This window comes from Meles meles, chromosome 7, assembly GCF_922984935.1.
Source record: "Meles meles chromosome 7, mMelMel3.1 paternal haplotype, whole genome shotgun sequence".
NCBI lineage: Eukaryota > Metazoa > Chordata > Mammalia > Carnivora > Mustelidae > Meles > Meles meles.
The window spans coordinates 105,110,382-105,130,815 of NC_060072.1; the positions used below are offsets into that span (position 1 = coordinate 105,110,382).

A 20,434-nucleotide genomic window follows, 5' to 3' on the forward strand; every position below is an offset into this window, starting at 1 on the left:
AGAACTCCTACCAGAGTCAGCTCTTCGGTATCTCTGAGTGTAGTGCCGAGAAGGGAGAGAAAATAAAATATCTTTTGCACCCTCTTTGTGGCTACCTCTGGAGTCCAAGGAGCTGTTCAATACTGCCAAGAATAGGTACTGTTTGTCCCAGCTGAACACTGACAAGATATTTAAAAGGATTTTTTAAAAGATTTTATTTATTGATTTGACAGACAGAGCGAGCCCTGGGGGAGGGGTAGAGGGACAAGCAGATTCCCTGCTGAGAGCTGAGCCTGCGGGCTCCTTTCCAGAACCCTAATATCATGACTTGAGCTGAAGTCAAATGCTTAACCGACTGAGCCACCCAGGCAATCCTAAAAGGATTTCTTTTAAGTTTTTCAGCCTTCTCTCTTATGCTAAGATGAAACTTTGTGTCCGGAGAGGGTTCAGGAGCAATTTGAAGATAACATGATTGGATGGCCAGGTGGGTTTCTTGCTATCGTTTAGGCTACAACCCAGTTCCTTGGGGAATTGAAAGCAGCTGCCTTTACCTTCTCCAGAAATAGTGCAAAATCCACCTATTCTTATATCAATCCCCAAACCTTCCCTATTTATCTCAAAAGGCTTGTAAGTACTGTAAAAATTTTTGGCCTCAGGACATAAAAATTCTTTTAGGGGAACTTGCATTCTTTCCCTGTGCCTTTGAGATGTAAGTATTCTGCCTAGTCTATAAACTTTAGGGAGGTAATTCTTCAGAAGAAAAGCAAAAGGGGGAGAAATGTGATTCGAGACTTGGACAAATGAAAAATATTGTGTCTCACCACTAATATATTTTTTTAAGATTTTATTTATTTGACAGAGAGAGAGAGCTCACAAGTAGGGACAGACGCAGGCAGAGAGAGGGGAAAGCAGGCTCCCCACTGAGCAGAGAGCCAGATGCGATCCCAGGATCCTGAGCCCATGACCTGAGCCGAAGGCAGAGGCTTAACCCACTGAGCCACCCAGGCGCCCCTCACCACTAATATTTATAAAAAGCTTTAGCCCTCCAGGGGCACCTGGGTGGCTCAGTGGGTTAAAGCCTCTGCCTTCGGCTCGGTCATGATCCTAGGGTCCTGAGATCGAGCCCCACATTGGGCTCTCTGCTCGGCAGGGAGCCTGCTTCCTCCTCTCTCTCTGCCTGCCTCTCTGCCTAGTTGTGATTTCTCTCTGTCAAATAAATAAAATATTAAAAAAAAAAAAAAAGCTTTAGCCATCCGAGCAGGTAATCTTAACTTTTTCCGACTGTTCTTTTATAAGCTAGTAAGTTTTCCATCATCATACCCATCTCATGGAAGTAACTGAAAATTGCAAACGATAAGGTCTTTGCATCTGTATGGATGTTTACATGTGTCTATATATATGTGTGTGTATTATAGATGTGTGGCATTTTCTGCCTCCAGATGGCATTGTCAAAATTAATTTGTGGAGGAACTCTATTTAATGGGGCTAGAGAAAATTAAGTGCCTATATGAATTATAGATTCCCAAAGTTCTTAGAAATTGTAGTAAAAATGAAACCAAACACTTTTCAGGTTCACATGATCTGAGGTAATCTTTTGTAATTAAAAGCTAGTTTACAATTGTTGGTTTAATTAAAATAGACATGTCTGTAGACCTATCAACATTAAAAAGAGTGCAGGGGTGTCTGGGCAGCTCAGTCAGTTAAGCGTTTGCCTTAGGTTCAGGTCATGGTCTCAGAGTCCTGGGATAGAGCCCCATGTTGCAGGGGCAGGGTGGGAGGTTGGAGGGATGGAGTGGGGAGGGGAGGGTCTCTGTTCAGTGGGGAGTCTGCTTTTCCCTCTCCCTATTCATACTTTCTCTCTCGTTCTCTCTCTCTCTCTCTCTCAAATAAATAAAATCTTTTTTAAAAATTAAAAAAATAAAAACAGGGCACCTGGGTGGCGCAGTCCTTAAACATCTGCCTTCAGCTCAGGTCATGATCCCAGGGTCCTGGGCTCGAACCCCGCATCAGGCTCCCTGCTCAGCAGAGAGCCTGCTTCTCTCTCCCACTCCCCCTGCTTGTGTTCCCTCTCTTGCTCTCTCTCTGTCAAACAAATAAATAAAATCTTTATTTAAAAAAAGAAAGCATATATTTCTAGAAATTATAAAATGTATTTGTACCTCTGCCAAGCCAGATGTACATCTGTACATCTGAGACTCTTAATCTCACAAAACAATCTGAGGCTTGCTGGGGGGGAGGTGGAGAGAGGGTGGCTGGGTGGTGGAGGGTATGTGGAGGGAATGGGGAAGGTATGTGCTATGGTGAGTGCTGTGAATTGTGTAAGACTGACATTCACAAACAGGTACCCCCGGGGGAAATAACACATTCTATGTTAATAAAAGTAATGAATAAAAAAAAAAGGTTGACTTTATGGAGCCAAAAAAACCCCTTGAAAAAACTGAGCTGGCACCTTATTCATAAGGTTCCAGCAAAGCAGTCTTTAAAAAAAAAAAAGTTTATATGGTCAATCACTATTCATGCAGCACTTATGTAAATAATCAGACCAAGTTTAATGCAAACACATTCATTTTATTGTGATTATCTTTGATAAAAATGGGGCTAACTATGGAGACAAAAATTATGTTTGCACTTTTGTCCATATTAGATTCAAACCCTGTTAATTTTCTTTGAGGTTTTCTTACATACCTGTATACTGGACTGGGTCCTGAATTCTTCTAGTGTCCTCAAACATCTGGCTGCAACTCTCCAAACTAACATTTCCAATTTTCTTTCCTCCTTTTGATTTGGAATCACTGAGAACAAAGACTGCCTTTGAATCTCCTTGGATGGTACTAAATCAGGTCCTCTTTGCTACCCAGATGGCAGCCAAACCTCAGGGACCTGAGTCTTGGGGACATGTCTTACAGCTGAGGAAGTCTCCACCTACCACCTGGCCTTGTGCATCTCAAAATCTTTTAGCTGGAGACCTCAAAATCAAATTGTCTAAGAAGAGAAGTAGCAGACGTTGAGATAAATTGCTCGTACCCAAGAAGCTAGATCAAGACTTCACACTTCAGCTTTCTCCTTCTTCCTCTCTTTCCTTTACTCTGGCATTGGTTTGGAAAGATTGGCATTGGCTTGGAGATCATCTGGATCTCCCAGGTCGTTGCTAAACGGGGTAACCCTTCAGGCTGCTGGATTTGTCATCAAAAATTCTGATCTGTCCATGATGCTAGAGAGCCCCTGGCCCATTTCCCTGTCTCTGGTAAAAAACCCCAAACCCGGGGAAGAGACACCAGGCAAGGGTAATCAGAAGAAAACCACCCATGTGGTCTACAGACCCTTAAATTTCACTGGTCTCCATGATAGTCACCTTTCCGGTCCTGAACCACAGACACAAACATGAATTACCAATAGGTATCCCTGATTCAAAATTAGTTTCGTAGATCAGTGCTCCCCCAGCTAGTATTAAATGCAAATGAGAACACAATCAGGAACTTCTTCAACAGAATCCACTGCTAAAATAATAGCTGACCAACAAAAATCCTTAGATTCTCTGGCCAAAGTGATTCTTGATAATAAGGCCGACTTTAATTCTCTCTTTGCTGAGTAAAGAAGTGTCTGCACTGGCCGGTACCACCTGCTGAGCCTGGATTAACAGTTCTAGAGAAGCTGAAACTCAGTTACATAATGTCACTGAGCAAGCTACTTGGCTTGAAAAGGTGACTCTTTTAATGCAGTCTTTCTTTGACTTGTTTGATTTTTATTGGTTTGGGTCTTAGGGATCATGATTCTCAAGTACACTCCAAACACTGGGAATTTTCCTGCTTATAATAATCATAGTAGTCTCCCTGGTGCACTATATCTTCTTAAAGACTTTACTTTGTTGCTGTTGTTTTTTTTAAGGTCTTATTTATGTATTTGAGAGAGAGAGAGAGAGAAGGCATGAGCAGGGGGAAGGGCAGAGGGAGAGGGAGAAGCAGAGTCCCTGCTGAGTGGGGAGTCCAACCCAAGCCAGAGCTCAATCCCAGGACCTCAGGATCATGACTTGAGTCAAAGGCAAATGTTTAAGGGACTGAGCCACCCAGGTGCCTCTCTCTCAAAGGCTTTAGATGCCTTTGAAAATGGATGTCTTTTCTTCCTGCCTCTGTCCAGTGGGAGAAAAGACCTCCATTTTTGGCAAGGAGGTTCTTGCTGGGGCCCCCAGAGGGACGATTCAGACATGCACACGTGTCCACTCTTCGTGTTTGGACATGAAGAAAAGGGCTGGATCTTTATTGACCCAAATAAAGTTTATTGACCCAAATGTTTCCTGTTGCTAACCACCAAGCAAATGATCTCCCTAAGATTGGAACATCAGAAAAGGAACAAAAAGAACCACCAACTTCAAAATTGTAAGCCTGAAGTTATAAGCTATGAATGTCACAGAGATTAGGGGGGAGAAGTCATGACCTGTGAGTACCAGACAAAGAATCAACAGAAACTTCAACAGAAGTTGAATCAACAGAAGAATCAACAGAACTTCAGAGCAGTAGCTAATGTCACTCTCAGTTTGACTGAGAGCTGTGATCAAAAGACGGGAACTGTGAAAAAAGAGCCAACAGGACCAAAATGGCGTCAGTTATGCTAACCCCACATCGGCAAACCAAGACTTCATACCTAACCTAATGCAGTTTCAACTTTTCCCAGCAACATAATCTTTAATGAGTCAATCTGGAATTACCTGGTCGGCTCTAGTGAGGAAATCTGCCTGACAGACCCCCTCTGTCCCCTCAAGCAGGTGAACTTGCCTGAAACAATGCACTCTTTGCTAATAACCTTCCTTTTCCCACCCCTTTTCTGCCTTTAAAAACCTTTCTTCTCTACAGCTCTACAGAGCTCTTTTCTGTTTGTTAGACAGGATGTTGCCCAATTTACGAATCACTGGAAAAAGCCAATTAGATCTCCGAATTTACTCAGCTGAATTTTGTTTTCAACACACTGGGTATCGTTTGCATGGTTTTAAATGTTTACCATGTACCTGTGTTACTTTTTCAACTCATTTTAATGTTAAAATTAATAAAAATAAAGTCTCAGCTGAAAGTCTGCCTATTTCAAGCAATTCAGCAGAATAGAATTCTAGGACAAGAAAATCACTTGCAGAGTTTGTGGGAGTGTTCTGAGCTCTGCCCAGGAGTGAAAATTACATAATGGGCACCAGGAGCCCACAGGCCAGGGGAGGACACAAGTTACTTTGATCACAGGGTCCTCTTATTTATTTATTAGATTTTATTTATTTAAGATAGAGTGAGAAAGCATAAGCATGGGGGAGGGGCAGAGGGAGAAGGAGAAGCAGCCTCTCCACTGAGCAGGGAGCCCAGTGTGGGGCTCGATTCCAGGATCCCTGATCATGACCTGAGCCAAAGGCAGAAGCTTAACCGACTGAGCCACCCGTGCGTCCCCCATAGGGTCCTCTTTAAGCAGCTGTTTAATGGAGAGGACATGGGCAAGCCAACGGCCATTAACCTGCTGATTTCTGCTTTGTGTGCCTGTATCAGAAAGAGATCAGAGTTTGGGGTTTTGTTAATTTTAGGGAATGGCTTTGGGTCAATAAAGATCCAGCCCAATATTCTCTTTTTTTCATGTCCAAACATGAAAAGTGGACACAGTGGCGGGGTGGAGGGGTGTCTGAATCATACCTCTGGGGCCCAGCAAGAACTTCCTTGCCAAAAATGCAGGATTTTCCTCCCAGTCCACAGAGGCAAGAAGAGGAAATGTCCATTTTCTTTTCTTTTTTAAAAAAGATTTTATTTATTTATTTGAGAGAGAGAGAGAGACAGAGTGAGAGAGCATAAGAGGGGAGGTCAGAGGGAGAAGCAGACTCCCCATGGAGCTGGGAGCCTGATGTGGGTCTCCATCCCAGGACTCCAGGATCATGACCTGAGCCAAAGGCAGTCACTCAACCAAGGCACCCAGGTGCCCGAGAGACGTCCATTCTCAACAGAGGTGTTTTTCTATACACAGTGGCCAATTCAGTTTTGATTTCACCTAGGATAACTTTCCACAGGAGAGCCTAGGCCTGAGAGTTGAAAGACCAAAGCTCTAGCCCCAGCTCTGCCTTTAACCCGGCACAAACTCGGGACAGGGACTTCTCCCTGGGCCTCAGTTTCCTCACTAGTAAAGTCAGAGTCCTGGACAAAAGCCAGGTTTCCCAGACTTCAACCATTCACACATCTACATGATTTTGGCCAAATCTACCTATCTTATTAATGTAACATCTTTAAATGCATTCACTTTTTTAGAATAAATACATTCATTTTACAAGGACAGTTTAGGAGCACCTGGGTGGCTCAGCCGGTTAAGCATCCGACTCTTGATTTTGGCTCAGGTCATGATCTCCGGGTCGTGAGACTGAGGGCCACATCCAGCTTCTGCACTGAGTGTGGTCCCTGCTTAAGATTCTCTCTCTCTCTCCCTTTCCCTCTGCCCTCTCATCCCTGGCTCATGCTCTCTTTCTTAAAAATAGATAAATAAAAGGAAAGTTGTTACCGCTATACTAAACAGTAGCATTTGACATAAATGGAAGGCAACTATAAAAAAACCTAAAAAACAAAAACTAATGTTTTTATAATTATCACTTACAGCTAACACTTGAACCTATCAATTAATCTTAATAGCCCAAAAAGAGTGATAGACATTACATAGCTCCTGATGTGATGAAATTGGTACACCTATGAGGTGTTCTTGTCAAAAAATTACTGGGACGCCTGGGTGGTTCAGTCGGTTCAGCACCTGCTCAGATCATGATCCCAGGGCCCTGGGATTGAGTCCCACATCAGGCTCCTTGCTCAGAGGGGAGCCTGCTTCTCCCTCTGCCTGCCACCCCTCCTGATTGTGTTCGCTCATGCCCTCCCTCTCTCTCTGACAAATAAATAAGTACAACCTTTTTAAAAAATTAAATGTGAACTTAATCAAGTCTCTAGATTTAAGCACCAGTCTATAGGCAATACAAGGGACAGAGGAATGTTAAATGGCACTGTGGGAATGCAGCCAGCTCCTATTCAAACGTGCAAAACTTCATGAGACAATTGCTTCATTTCTTCAACCAATCATTGATAAGAGGGAAAAAAATCTGGGGGAGTAAATACACAAATTCAAAGGGATTTAATGGACGTATCCACCAAATATCATGCATAAGTTTTTATCTGAATCCTGATTCAAATAAAGTAAATGTAAATATAATATGAGCAGCAACTGGGAACATTTGAATACTGCCTCGATATGTATCATCATTCGTGGATTCTTCTTTTTTTTTTTAAGATTTTATTTATTAATTTTGACAGAGAGAGATCACAAGTAGGCAGAGAGGCAGGCAGAGAGAGTGAGAGGGAAGCAGGCTCCCTTTAGTGCAGAGAGCCCGACGTGGGACTCGATCCCAGGACCCTGAGATTATGACCTGAGCCGAAGGCAGCGGCTTAAACCACTGAGCCACCCAGGCGCCCCTCTTCTTCTTTTTTTAAAGGTTCTGTTTATTCATTTGACAGAGAGAGAGCACAAGCAGGGGAACAGCAGGGAAAGGCAGAGGGAGAAGAAGGCTCCCTGCTGGGCAAGGAGCCTGATATGGGACTAGATCTCAGGACTCCGGGGCTGCAACCCGAGCGGAAGGCAGATGCCCAACTATAGGAGCCATCCAGGCACCCCGGATTATTCTTCATTCTTTTTAAAGATTGTATTTATTTATTTGATAGAGATCACAAGTAAGCAGAGGCAGGTGGGGGGCGAGGGGAGGAAGCAGGCTCCCCGCTGAGCAGAGAGTCCGATGCGGGGCTGGATCCCAGGACCCTGAGATCATGACCTGAGCCGAAGGCAGAGGCTTTAGCCCACGGAGCCACCCCTTATTCTTCATTCTTAATGGTGATAATGATACTGTGGATATGTTTTCAAAGAGTCATTACTTTTGGGGCACCTGGGTGGCTCAGTGGGTTGGGCATCTGCCTTCAGCTCAGGTCACAGTCCCAGGGTTCTGGAATCAAGACCCACATCAGGCTCCCTGTTTGCTGGGGAGCCTGCCGCTCCCTCTCCCCCCCTCCCCTGCTCTTGTTCTCTCTCTCTCTCTCTCTCAAAAAAAAAGAGTCATTACATTTTGGAGATATGTACCGGATTATTTACAGACTAAATGATACAGTGTTTGGTATTTGCTACAAAATATTGCGGTGGTGGAGGTTTGGGGATGTAGACGAAAGGAAACCATCAACTGACCATGAATTGGTAATTGTTGAAGCTGAGTGGGATATATGGGGGTTCATTATCTAATTATTCTACTCTTCTATGTGTTTAAATTTTTCATAATTAAAAAGATATTAAAAATAAGCAATGAGGGGCATCTGGTGGGCTCAGCTGGTGGAGTGTATGATGCTTGGTCTTGGGGTTGTGAGTTCGAGCCTTACATTGAGTGTAGAGATTACTTAAAAATAAAATCTTTTAAAAAAACAGTAAAAAATAAAAATGAGCAATGAAGTACAAACAATGGTAAATCTAACAAACTTATAAAATAAAAAACATATTTACAAAAACACATTTCATGCTGATGAGGTTTCCTCATATGGTGCTTCATGTTGAAGATTCGAGGCCATACACACAAGAAAGAAGAATTATTTAAAGATGAGCATGAGGGCAAACCTGATTGTGACAGTAAAACTCCTTTACTGCAAAATATGTTCCTAAGAAGTATAAAGATCTTAATTCCTCTTTAAAAGGCTAGAGAAAAAATCATTCTGTTGCTTTTTAATGGAAGCAAAAACATATCATCTAGGTCTGTAGCAATAACATCCATGAACTTACAGGTTTTATATGATCGTTATTTCTCTAATATCCACTAAAATAAGGCCATGGACATTGAAATTCTGAAATTGTAACAGACACGGAGAGCCACTCCCAGGGCCACCGCAGTTGGCACAGGGAAACCCTGGACTGGGAGCGCGCACCTGAGCGGTCAACCAGACCCCTCTGGGGATCTCAGAGTTTACCAGGCATGTTCAGCGCATGGTGTCTTCCTCCCTGGACGGGGAGCTGGGCCACCCTACCTGTGATCCAGAAGTTGCCCTGACGCCCCAGGATCTTGACAGTGGAAGACTGTATCCAGTTGAAGACTATGTTCTTCCGCGCGGAAACATTGCACGGCAGCTCGGCTGTGTCTCCCACCTTCCCGAACACCACTTCTCTCCCCTGAGTGACAGCGGGGAGCATCGCTAGGTGGCAAAAAAGGAGCTCAGGCCTCAAGGCCAACCCCTCACCTCTGCATCTCCCAGTCAGCCCCTCCTCCCACAGGGACCCCAAGTCTGAGCACTCACCCAACTCCAGCACCAGGAGCAGATGCCTAAGAGCAGCTCCTGGATTCATCGCGGCCTTGCTGAAGCAGGGACCTGGGCCTTCCCGGCACAAGGGGCGGGGCCTGAGGAGACACCAATCATCAGTCAACAGGCATTTATTGGGCCTGGAGCACAAAGGGGTTCGAGGGGGTGACAGGCAATCGCACCCACACAGCCCAGCCAGGGACCTAACCACCCTCAGGTGCCACACAGGGCTGTGCCCAGGCCAGAGTGGGTTCTCGAAGTGGCCTCAGAAAAGGATTCACAGAGAAGGTGGCAAACTGGTGGGGCCAGAGACAGGGGCCAGGTCAAGCTGTGAAGGTCCTCAAATGCCATGTTGCCATGAGGGGCCATGACCCTAGGCACCGGGGAACCAGTAAAGGACTTTATGTCAAGAAGGACATGATTTGGTGTGCAGAGTGGCTCCCTTCAGTGACTGTGAGGGGGAGGAGGAGACAAGCTGGAGGCAGCCAAGCAAAGGAAGCCAGGTGGTGACCACCCTGGTGAGAGAAGACAGGCCCGAACTGAGACAAGTCAGAACTATGGAAGTGTGGAAAAAGACTGCCCTGAGGGGCACGACTGAGGACAAATTCCCAGGACTTGGGGCCAGATACACTGTGAGCGGTGACGGAGAGAAGGAGTGGAGGGTAACTCCTGGCTTACTCTCAGACTAACCCTGTAAGGCCTCTCAGGGAAAGCAGAAAAATACTGTTTCAGAGTTGGTTTCTGTGAGTTCCGGAGATGGTGGCGGCTGGGGCGGGGTGGGGGGGGCCTGTGTAGAAAGGCTCTGAATGAACCCAGCACAATGAGCAGTGTGAGGTTAGAGCTGCGATTCTCTCTCTCTCTCTCTTTTTTAAAGATTTTATTTATTCACTTGAGAGAGATAGAAAGAGAACACCAACAGGGAGGAGAGGCAGAGGGAGAGGGAGAAGCAGACTCCCCACTGAGCAGGGAGCCCAAGATCACGACCCAAGCCGAAGGCAGACACCCAACTGACTGGGCCACCCAGGCACCCAGAGCATCTGTTCTCAAAGTATGGTCCTGGATCAGCAGCAGCTGTCAGCTAGGTAGAAATGTAAATTCTTGGGCCTCACCCCAGTCCTGCTGAATCAGAAACCGGGGGTGAGGGGTGGGGGGGGGGTTGTCTAGCCTGCTGTGTTTTCACAACCCCACCCCTCTCCCAGGTGACTGGCGTAGGCTCAAGTGTGCAAACCACAAGTTAGAGGGAAAGGGGGGAAGCCCACCGTGCCACAGCTAGGTTAGGCAGCCTGTCAGCGGGCAGGGCCCAGCTCCCAGCTGGGAGTCTAGAGAGGAGTCAGGGAGGACGGGGGTGGGATGTGAAAAAGCATCTGAGCCTGGTTGAGAATCTTGCCAGGGAGGCTAGAAGCTCAGGGCTTTGCTCTGCAGACGCCTGGGAACTGCTGGATTTTGAGCAGAGACGGGACAGGGTCTGTGTAGAGCTTTGGGAAGGGGACCAGATGACATGGAGGGAGTGGGGATGGGAGGAAGGCCACCAGATCATGTCTGGAAGGCAGGTGGGAACACGGCTGGTATCTTTACGCTCCAGGCCCAGACTGCAAGTAGGCCTCAGAGGGGTGGCTGCCTTGGGGGGCAGTGTCAGCGTGAACTTGGTCCAAAGCTCGGCAAGAGGAGACTGCGTGTCCAGACCCATTTCTCTGTCCCCCGCCCCGTCTTTGCTGACTGAGCTCTGCAGCTCCAGTCCCACTCCCACAGGCCCCTGCTGATGCCCTCGCGGCCATGTCCGCCTTCGATCTCACGGTGCAGTGTTTGGGAAGCTTGATCTCCTCCAAGATGAAGATGAGGGTCCAGCCAGCTCTGTAGGGCCCAGCACCCGCTGGAGCGTTGAGAAGGGATTTGGGGTGTGTTTGATTAACTTAGACCAAATTGAATTGAATGGAGGAGGGAAAATCACTGACTTCTTTCTGTACTCGACATAGTAATTGTGTTACTAAAGTGGGTCGTTTAAATATGTGTCTATGCCCACCCTGTCCTGGATGAAGCCGACTCACCCCGATCCATGTTGCCTACTCCTGTGCCCCTCCCCCCACTCCCCCTCCTCCCCACCCCACCCCCAACCCCTGGGCTGTTCTCCAGCCTCCCTGCCCTGCTCTCTACAAGGAGGTTGATCTCCACAGACTGTACCACGAAGGCTCCCTTGCTCCCCTGCTACTAGCTGGGGTTGGCCAGTGGGACGCACCCACGAGAGACAGGCCTCTTCCTACTCAGGCCTACTTTCTGGCAATTGCTATACTCCCTCCCTCCCCCTTCTTCTCCCCACACCCTGACTGTAGCTCCTGTCAGGTGGCCCCCGATCCACAACTCAAACCCTCCCTAGGTTCCAGAAACATCATTTCACCCTTGCTCCTTCCTTAACATCGGGTGTGCCTCCGTGCATTGGCTGATTCCCTCTTGCCAGCTCTGGGAAGAACCCCTTTCTGCAGTCCCTTGAGCCATCGGAGGCAGATTCTGTTTCTCGTGGGGCATTGACCCATGATAGGGATGTTGTTCTCAGATGGGTGCTGGGGACATGGACCTCCCAATGAGGAGATATATATATATATAGCAGATATGATATAAAAACGCCATCTCCAGGGAGATGAGCCAACTGGTGGCTCAGTTGGTTAAGCGACTGCCTTCGGCTCAGGTCATGATCCTGGAGTTCCAGGATGGAGTCCCGCATCAGGCTCCCTGCTCGGCAGGGAATTTGCTTCTCCCTCAGACCCTCCCCCTTTTCATACTCTCTCTCTCTCAAATAAATAAATAAAATCTTTAAAAAAAATGCCATCTCTAGTCACTTCATCTTTCTGAAAGAGTAATGTCCCAGAGCCTAACATAAGATAGGAGCTTGACAGAAATTTTTTTTTAAGTTTATTTTTTTTTTAGTAATCTCTACACCCAACGTGGGACTCAAACGCACGACCTAAGATCAAGAGTTGCATGATCTTCTGCCTGAGCCAGTTAGATGTCTCTCACAGAATTTTTTTTAACCAGGGAAATAGGAAGTGAAGAGATCAAGAAGGTTTCCAGAAACAGAGGGTGGAGGCCGGTCACGGGGGCAGCTGTTTACAAGCTAGCATGGGGCATGGGGTTGCTGAGGGGAGAGAGTGCGCTATGGTCGCTCTTATGTCTGAGAGTGGTTCCCACTGTCCCCACCATCCCGGACTTGTCCCCAGCCATGTCCTTGGTGAGCGGAGAGTAAAGGAGTCTCCATTTGGAATATCCCTTCCCTAGGGTCCAAATTCAGTATAGATGCCTGGGGAAGGCTAGGGACACTATTGACCCTCCCCCAAGTGGTGGTCATTTCTTCTTCCTCACGCCATGATCCTGGGGTCTGTGCCAAGGGCTACTTCCCCACCTCCAGCTCCTTATACTGCCCCAAATCACCCGGTGCTCAGCTAGGTGGAGGAGGCTAAGGGTTTCCAGCTGCTGCTTGCTTTGGTGACTTGGGCTTCCGCTGCCGCCCCAAAGAGCAGGCTTTTGATTCCCACATCCTCATCCTCCCCAGAGGCGCTCTGCCCCAGTACAGTAGCACCCTGTAAGCCATAGCGCCTGAGAGAGGCTGGGAGGGCTTGCTGGTTCCCCAGGCTCTGGGCCCCCCATCTCTCTCTCTCCCTCCCTTTGTCTCTCCTTGTTCCTCTGCTCACATCTGTGTATTTCTGTATGTGTGCCTCCCCACACTGATGGCTTCCATACTCAACTCCCCACATCTGTACCTCTCTTCCTCATGGCCTCGGACGCCAGGAATCAATTCCGGCTCTGTTGGTCTGGCCCGGAGCACCCCTTGCCTCTCTCCTCCTTTTTCATCTCCACCTCCAGCTGCCACTAAGCTCTAGCCCCTTCTTGCCAGTAAACAGGCATCCAGGCCTCTGGCAGGAACACGGGCTTTCAACAAGCTTTGATGTGAGGGGAGCCCGCAGAGCACAGCCTGGAACCGAAGGTGGGTGAGAGGGAGATGTCTGCAGGGTGGACGAAGGGAAAAGGACAGATTCCAAGAAGCACCAGAGGCCCCAAGGGAGAATGAGGGAAGCTGGGAGGGAGAGACCCAGAGCAGCTGGTCAAAGGCACCGCTACACTTCTCACAATCCCTGATCCCACGCCAAGCCCAGGGTAGTCCAGACTGGGCAGTGTCAGAGGGAAAGGGATGAAGACATTCTGAAAGGCAGCACACATGCCCATAGCTGGAGACCAAAAAAGAGATCAAAAGGGACCAAGAGAACGGTGAGACCAAAATGGCAACAAACACTCGCAAACTCTCTGAGCTCTTGAGGTTCCTGTTCCCCTTGCCCTGGCCCCCCAGATGGGATGAGGAGCAAGACTGGGGAGAGGAAGAGGGCACAGCCCCACCACAGCAACAGTGTGTGGTCCCACAGACACTTTCATCTTCTCCCCGGAGCCCCCAGGCAGCCCCTCAAGCCCCATCGCGGGACGGGCCCCCCACCGCATACACGCTCTCTACTGGCTTCGTATACACTTCCCAGTGACCCTCTAAGAGACCCTTGTGGTTCAGTGGCTGCAACCTCCGCCATCCTCTCCTTTGCCTCAGACGCCCACGTGGAGGGTGCTGTGCCCTCCTTCCTTCCTTCTCCTCTATCCCCCAAAAGGTGTGGAACAGAGCTCAACCTTAGAGCCCTACAAACCCAGGCCCCCATCTGCCCCTTTCCCATCACCCACCCTCATCAAAGTTATTTCATTCAACATTTGTTGAGTGTCCAAAATGTGCAAGACCCTTGGTCTACTGAACTCCCTTGTTGCCGCCACCTCACCATTATGGCCCAGATCAGGGCCTAAGCCGCTACAGCCCTTCTGCCTAGAACCAGTTGGTCGGGGGGAGTTTTTATTTCAAGGTAGACCTCTTCTACACAAGTGCCCCCCAACTGAAAGAGGGAAATCATGTCGGGAGTTCTCTCTGATCCTGTCTTCGGGGAACTCCTTCATCCGAGGTTAAGAAGGCGGCCATTTTGTATGAGCCCACAGAATCTAACACAGCACAAGAAATTATTTATCAAAATATGAAACGGGGTGATCTCCCCCATCAGGTTCTACTGTCAGCCTCGCACCCCTAAAAATTTGCCCCACAAGAAAGGGACTTTCAGGAAGAGCTATCCCACCCAGAGCAAAATGTTTGAATTAGCGATAGTGGGGTCTTTCTATTTGGAGGACTCTGACCATACCGAGAAGGTCCCTGTCCCAGAATATGTCTAGAAGGGAAGGCTGAGGACACCTGGGGGACAGCGCGGCAAGGCTGTGGAGGTCTTAGGAGAGGGGAAAGGACAAAGAGTGTGGAGGTGGGCAGCAGGATTATACAAGACATTCCATCTTGAGGGGTAACACCTCCTGCATCCCCCCACACCACACCAAGCCCAGGAGGGACCTGCAGATCCTTTTCTAAACTGCCTTGCCTCCTTTTCTAGAGCAGCTGAGACATCTAAAACTTTCTTAGAAGTTTTTCTAATGACATATTTACCTAAGAATATGTATCTATCATGTTTACAGCATTGCATATCTAAGAGCTCAGTTTTAACCTTTTCAGAGAATTTCGTTAATCATGAGATTTAAGCTCATTAAAACAGAAGCACCCTTAGACATAGTGTTCAAAAATCCTAAGGGGCGCCTGGGTGGCTCAGTGGGTTAAGCCTCTGCCTTCGGCTCAGGTCATGATCCCAAAGTCTTGGGATCGAGCCCCGCATCGGGCTCTCTGCTTGGCAGGGAGCCTGCTTCCTCCTCTCTCGCTCTCTCTGCCTGCCTCTCTGCCTACTTGTGATCTCTGTCTGTCAAATAAATTTAAAAAAAAAAAAAATCCTAAAAGTGCCCCAAATTAGACAACAATGTACAAATAAATATAAGCAGAAAAGATAAGTAAAGGAACCTACCTCGGTCATAGGGCTTATGACATGCTGCAAACAAATATGGTTTCTGGTGTGAATTTCTGGCAATGGCGTCATTTGGAAAATTGACCTGGGAAGACTTGTTTCTAGACTAAATTTCGCTTGTCCTTCTATTTTCTTGCTTTTTCCTTTGTTTCCTCTTTTCGTTTAAAATTTTTTATGGGCATCCTTCCTCCTTAATATGTATTTATTCTTTCTATTCGTTTCCCACCCCTTCTTCTGTCTTTTCTCCCTCTTTCCCCTCTTCCTATCCTCTTCTCCTCCATGGCCCCTTGGCTAGTTGTCTCCCACCGCCTTTCTCAGCCTGGGTGGCCTCCAGTCTCTGTGCCTTCTCTGACCTTACAATCTAGCTCAGCGCCACTCTGAGGAGCACCGTGTGCTCCAGGCACTGAGCTGTGCACAGGGGGATGTGGAGAGAAGTTTGCCATAGTCCCAGCCTCTTGAAACTCACAGTTCATTCAGTGTGAAACACAAGAGAAGATGACCAGAGTGGTAGGCAGAGAACTGGGAGTCCAGAACATTCCAAAACGCATCTGCCATCACATTCTCCTCCCCTTCCGAAACCCTTGGAAAGAAATGAAGCTGACCGTATCCATCTTACCTCGGGACTTGTGTCTTCCCTCCCTTCTGCTTCTCACACAGGTGTGTCTACGTGACGGCTGGGAGTTTGCGGCCAGGAGGCCCCTGAGGAGAGTGCTTGTTACTTCTGCAGAGACATATGTAAACGAAGAGACAGGAAGCCTGGTGGTGAGGCTCCTCCACACTCCTGGCCTGGGCCAACCCCCAACGTCACCATCTGGGGCTGGGGTCCCCACCCCCTGCCTCTCAGGGAAGATGTCAAAGTGAAAATGCCAAAGTCAAGGGAAAAAGTTGAGCAGAACCAGGCTGGAGTTCGGAGTGTCCCTGAACTTCTCACATAACAGGAAAAAAGATGGCGTTGATGACTCTGCAGTTTGGTTTGGGCTTCAAGGGAAGAAGTGAGAGGGAGGTGGGGGACACATGAGGGCATTTGGTAAGCCCCACGCAGTGCCTGACTCCAGAGTCTTGAGGGCATTTGTTCAGCAAGGAGGGACAGGAGGCATTACTGGTGGCGCAGCGTGGCAGAGAGGGCCTGAGCTGAGACCTGCAGAGTGGCCCCCAGAGTGACCATGGACCAGACCCTTTTCCTCCAGCCCTTCATCTCTGGCCAGCCCTTGAGTGTTTCTCTAGCCCAGGTCTCTCTCAGGCTCCAGATGTGTAGATCTATCTGCCCATCGGACTTCTCCACTTGGACACTCCCCGCACAGCAAACCCAACGTGTCCCACACACCACTTCTCATCGGCTTACCTCCAGACCCTCCAGACCTCCTTCTCCTGCAAGTCCCTGCCCAGCTAGGGCTTCGCCACCTCCCAGCTGCTCAGTCCAGATCAACTGCGTGTACTCTCCGACTCCTTCTCACCCAACCACCTTCGAACTCTCTCAGAAGTCTTTCCAAGCCTCTCTGCCCCACTACCACCATTCCATCCATTCCGACCCCAGGTGCCTTCCCCATCCTGTGCCAGGACGACAGCCCCTGCCTCCTCGCTGGTCTCCTGGCTTCCCCATTCTGTCATCCTCTAGGCCATCCTCCACCAGCAGCCTGAGCGCTGGTGCCCTCAATGCTCTTTAAAGGTGCCCATGTGACCACACCCTTTCCCTCTCAGGAAAAGAGCAGCTCCTTGAGCTCCCAACTCCAACAATTCACGCAGACATTTCTACTGGAGACAACCTTGTGATTCATTTGCGGCAGAATGGCATCGTGCTGCTTCTCGTTTTATAACACGGTGTACTCAACGTTTGAGATGTAATAACATTAATATTCACTGCTTCATCAAAGGCATTCTTAAGTGCAAGTGGCATTAATATTTTTACTCTTTTTTTACTGCAAGGGCCTGGCGGTGAAGAACAAAATGACAAGCCCGGTTTGGCTCTGCTGCCTTGATTTGTGCTAAGGCAGCAGTCTAACCCAGATTGCTTTTGCAACATCATTGCAATGTCAACATAGTGACAAAAGCCAACAGCGTCTTACTGTTTTTATGAAGGTAGCCTGACTTCAAACTCTCCCTGAAAGGGTCTCGGGGACCCATCCCCCCATGGGCCATACTTTGAGAACCACTAACGGAGGAAATTTTTGTTCATTCTTCAGATCTTCACTATTTCTCTGCAAAGACTTTCAGTTGTCCCCCAAATGTTGTCTCTTTCTTCCTTAATAATAGAATGCTCCCTTCTTTAGCTGAGCTCATGGCTGCCCAGAGTTAATGTCTACTGGATCCCAGCCTCCCTTGCAACTGGATGTGGCTAAATGACTCAATTTTGGTTAATGGATATAAGTGCAAGTGTTCAGTGCAACCTCTAGGGCTATCCTTTACAGAGAGGGTGTGTGTCCTTCTCAGGCTTCATCCCCTTCCTGGGCACCTGTTTACAGCCTGCCTGCTTTTCGCACATACATTAACTCACAGGTCCTAACAGGCATTTAAGTTTCTAACCTCTGATCTAACCCAGTTCTGCCCGTTCATTCATATATTCAACAAGCTGTGTTGTTTTTGTGGGTTTTTTTAAAGATTTTTTTTTAATTCTTAAAAAAAGAGAGAGAAAAAAGATTTTTTTAATTCTTTTTTTTTAAGATTTTATTTATTTATTTGACAGACAGAGATCACAAGTAGGCAGAGAGGCAGGCAGAGAGAGAAGAAGTGAAGCAGGGAGCCTGAGGCGCTGCGGGGCTCAGGATCATGACCTGAGCCGAAGGCAGAGGCTTTAACCCACTGAGCCACCCAGGCGCCCCTAAGATTTTATTTTTAAGTAATCTCTGCAGCCAAAGTGGGGCTCAAACCCACAACCCCGAGATCAAGAGTTGCAGGCTCTACCAAAGGAGCCAGCCAGGCCTCCCCATTCAAGTATCTTCTATGCCCAAGGCCCTCTGTGGGTGCTGGGGATGTAATAAGTAAGCTAGATGTGGTCACTGCTCCAGCCTCCGTCATAGACACTAAACAATTAATAATGCCATCACAATTGGACACATGCTACAAAAGAGAAGCCCAGAGTGCTGGTATCTTATTATAGGGAGCCTTATTTCAACTGGGAGATCAAGAAAGTCTTCCCTGCCAAGTGTGTATCAGGGAGCGTTGGGCTCTGCAGCAAGTGAAAGAAAATTCAACATAATAGAAGCTTAGCTGTGACTGAAGGTGATTTCTTCTTCTTTTTTTTTTAAGATTTTATTTATTTATTTGAGAGAGAGCATGAAAGAGGAAAGGGTCAGAGGAAGAAGCAGACTCCCCACGGAGCTGGGAGCTGGACTCACAGATCATGACCTGAGCTGAAGGCAGTTCCTTAACCGACTGAGCCACCCAGGCACCCTGAAGATGATTTCTTACCTGAAAGAAATCTGGAGGCAGGTGCTTCAGAGGTAAGGGAGACACGGGAGCACCCCACACACCCCCCACCCCCTACCCTGCTACAGGATTTACAGGATTTTCTGGACCTTCTTGCTTCCGCTATCCTCTGCACATGACCCTTCGTCTCAAGCTCCCTGGTTGAAACTAGGTTCCGTTAATAAAGTAAGATGGGCCAGTACCCCATGCTTCCTCTCCCTTGCAAACACTCGTCCGGGTGTAATCGTTACGAAATTACTGTTTAGTGTCTCTCTGGCAGGCTCAAGCTGTGACCATGTCTGTCTGTCTGTCTTAGCACCCAGCAGAGTGCTTGGGCCTGGTAGACCCTTATTACTATTGAATCCTTTATTAAATATATTAATGGGCGCCTGGATGGCTCTGTCAGTGAAACGTCTAACTCCTGATTTCAGCTCAGGTCATGATCTCAGTGTCCTGGGATTGAGCCCCACATTGGGCTCCGTGCTGAGCATGGAAACTACTTAAGGTTCTCTCCCTCCACCCCCACACCAACCCCCACTCGGACATGCGGCTGCACTCTCTCTTTTAAAAAGAAATTGAGGGGCGCCTGGGTGGCTCAGTGGATTAAGCCGCTGCCTTCAGCTCAGGTCATGATCTCAGGGTCCTGGGATCGAGCCCCGCATCGGGCTCTCTGCTCTGCAGGGAGCCTGCTTCCTCCTCTCTCTCTGCCTGCCTCTCTGCCTACTTGTGATCTCTCTCTCTGTCAAATAAATAAATAAAATCTTTAAAAATAAAAAAATAAAAAAATAAAAAATAAATAAAAAGAAATTGAGGGGTGCCTGGGTGGCTCAGTGGGTTAAAGCCTCTGCCTTCGGCTCAGGTCACGATCTCAGAGTCCTGGGATCGAGTGCTGCATCGGGCTCTCTGCTGAGCAGAGAGCCTGATTCCTCCTCTCTCTCTGCCTGCTTCTCTGCCTACTTGTGATCTCTGTCTGTCAAATAAATAAATAAAATCTTAAAAAAAAAGAAATTGAATTGTGTTGATATTTATTGGTATTAAATTTGTTGTGCTAAAATACGCATACTGCGAAAATTACCATTTTAAAACCATTGGGTGGGGCGCCTGGGTGGCTCAGTGGGTTAAGCCTCTGCCTTCGGATCAGGTCATGATCTCAGGGTCCTGGGATCAAGCTGCGAATTGGGCTCTCTGCTCAGCAGGGAGCCTGCTTCCCTTCCTCTCTCTCTGCCTGCCTCTCTGCCTACTTGTGATCTCTCTCTCTCTGTGTCAAATAAATAAATAAAATCTTTAAAATAAATAAATAAATAATAAAACCATTTGGAAGCCTACAGTTCTGTGGAATTAAATACATTCATGTTATTAGGCAGCCATCATCGCCATCCATCTCCAGAACTTCTTCGTCCTCCCCAAATGAAACTCTGTACCCTTTAAACACTTACTGCCCATCCTCCTCCTCCAGCCCCAGCTGTTGAATATGTTATTCTTATTTTATTTTATTATTATTATTTTTTGTAAAAAGAATTTATTGGATGCCTGGGTGGGTCAGTCAATTAAGCTACTGCCTTCAGCTCAGGTCATGATCCCGGGATCCTGGGATGGAGTCCTGCACTGGGTTCCCTGCTCAGTGGGGAGCCTGCCTCTCCCTCTCCCTCTGCCTGCTGCTCCCTCTGCTGTGTACTCTGTCAAATAAATAAAAATCTTAAAAAATTAAAAAATAAGAGTTTATTTATTTGAGAGATTTATTTACTGAGAGAGAGCCCAAAAGCAGAGGGAAAAGCAGGCTCCCTGCTGATTAGGGAGCCCAACACCAGGCTCCATCTCAGGACCCTGAGATCATGA

General features: G+C 47.7%; 1 protein-coding gene across 3 annotated transcripts in view; it reads right to left on the reverse strand.

Annotated features, from left to right (window-relative positions):
* The window catches only part of CD4 (CD4 molecule), a 38,655-nt gene extending 22,686 nt beyond the window's left edge, over window positions 1–15,969 (reverse strand). Inside the window, exons 1-3 of one of the 3 annotated variants that reach the window (XM_046014039.1) lie at window positions 15,813–15,969; window positions 9,288–9,388; window positions 9,021–9,185 (exon numbers count right to left, since the gene is read on the reverse strand). In XM_046014039.1, the coding sequence (XP_045869995.1) occupies window positions 9,021–9,185; window positions 9,288–9,336 (214 nt within the window). In that variant the 5' untranslated portion in view covers window positions 9,337–9,388; window positions 15,813–15,969. The remainder of the gene's footprint in view (window positions 1–9,020; window positions 9,186–9,287; window positions 9,389–15,812) is intronic. The other 2 variants (XM_046014038.1, XM_046014040.1) reach the window with 2 other exon arrangements.
* Between the last annotated feature and the right edge of the window lie 4,465 nt (window positions 15,970–20,434).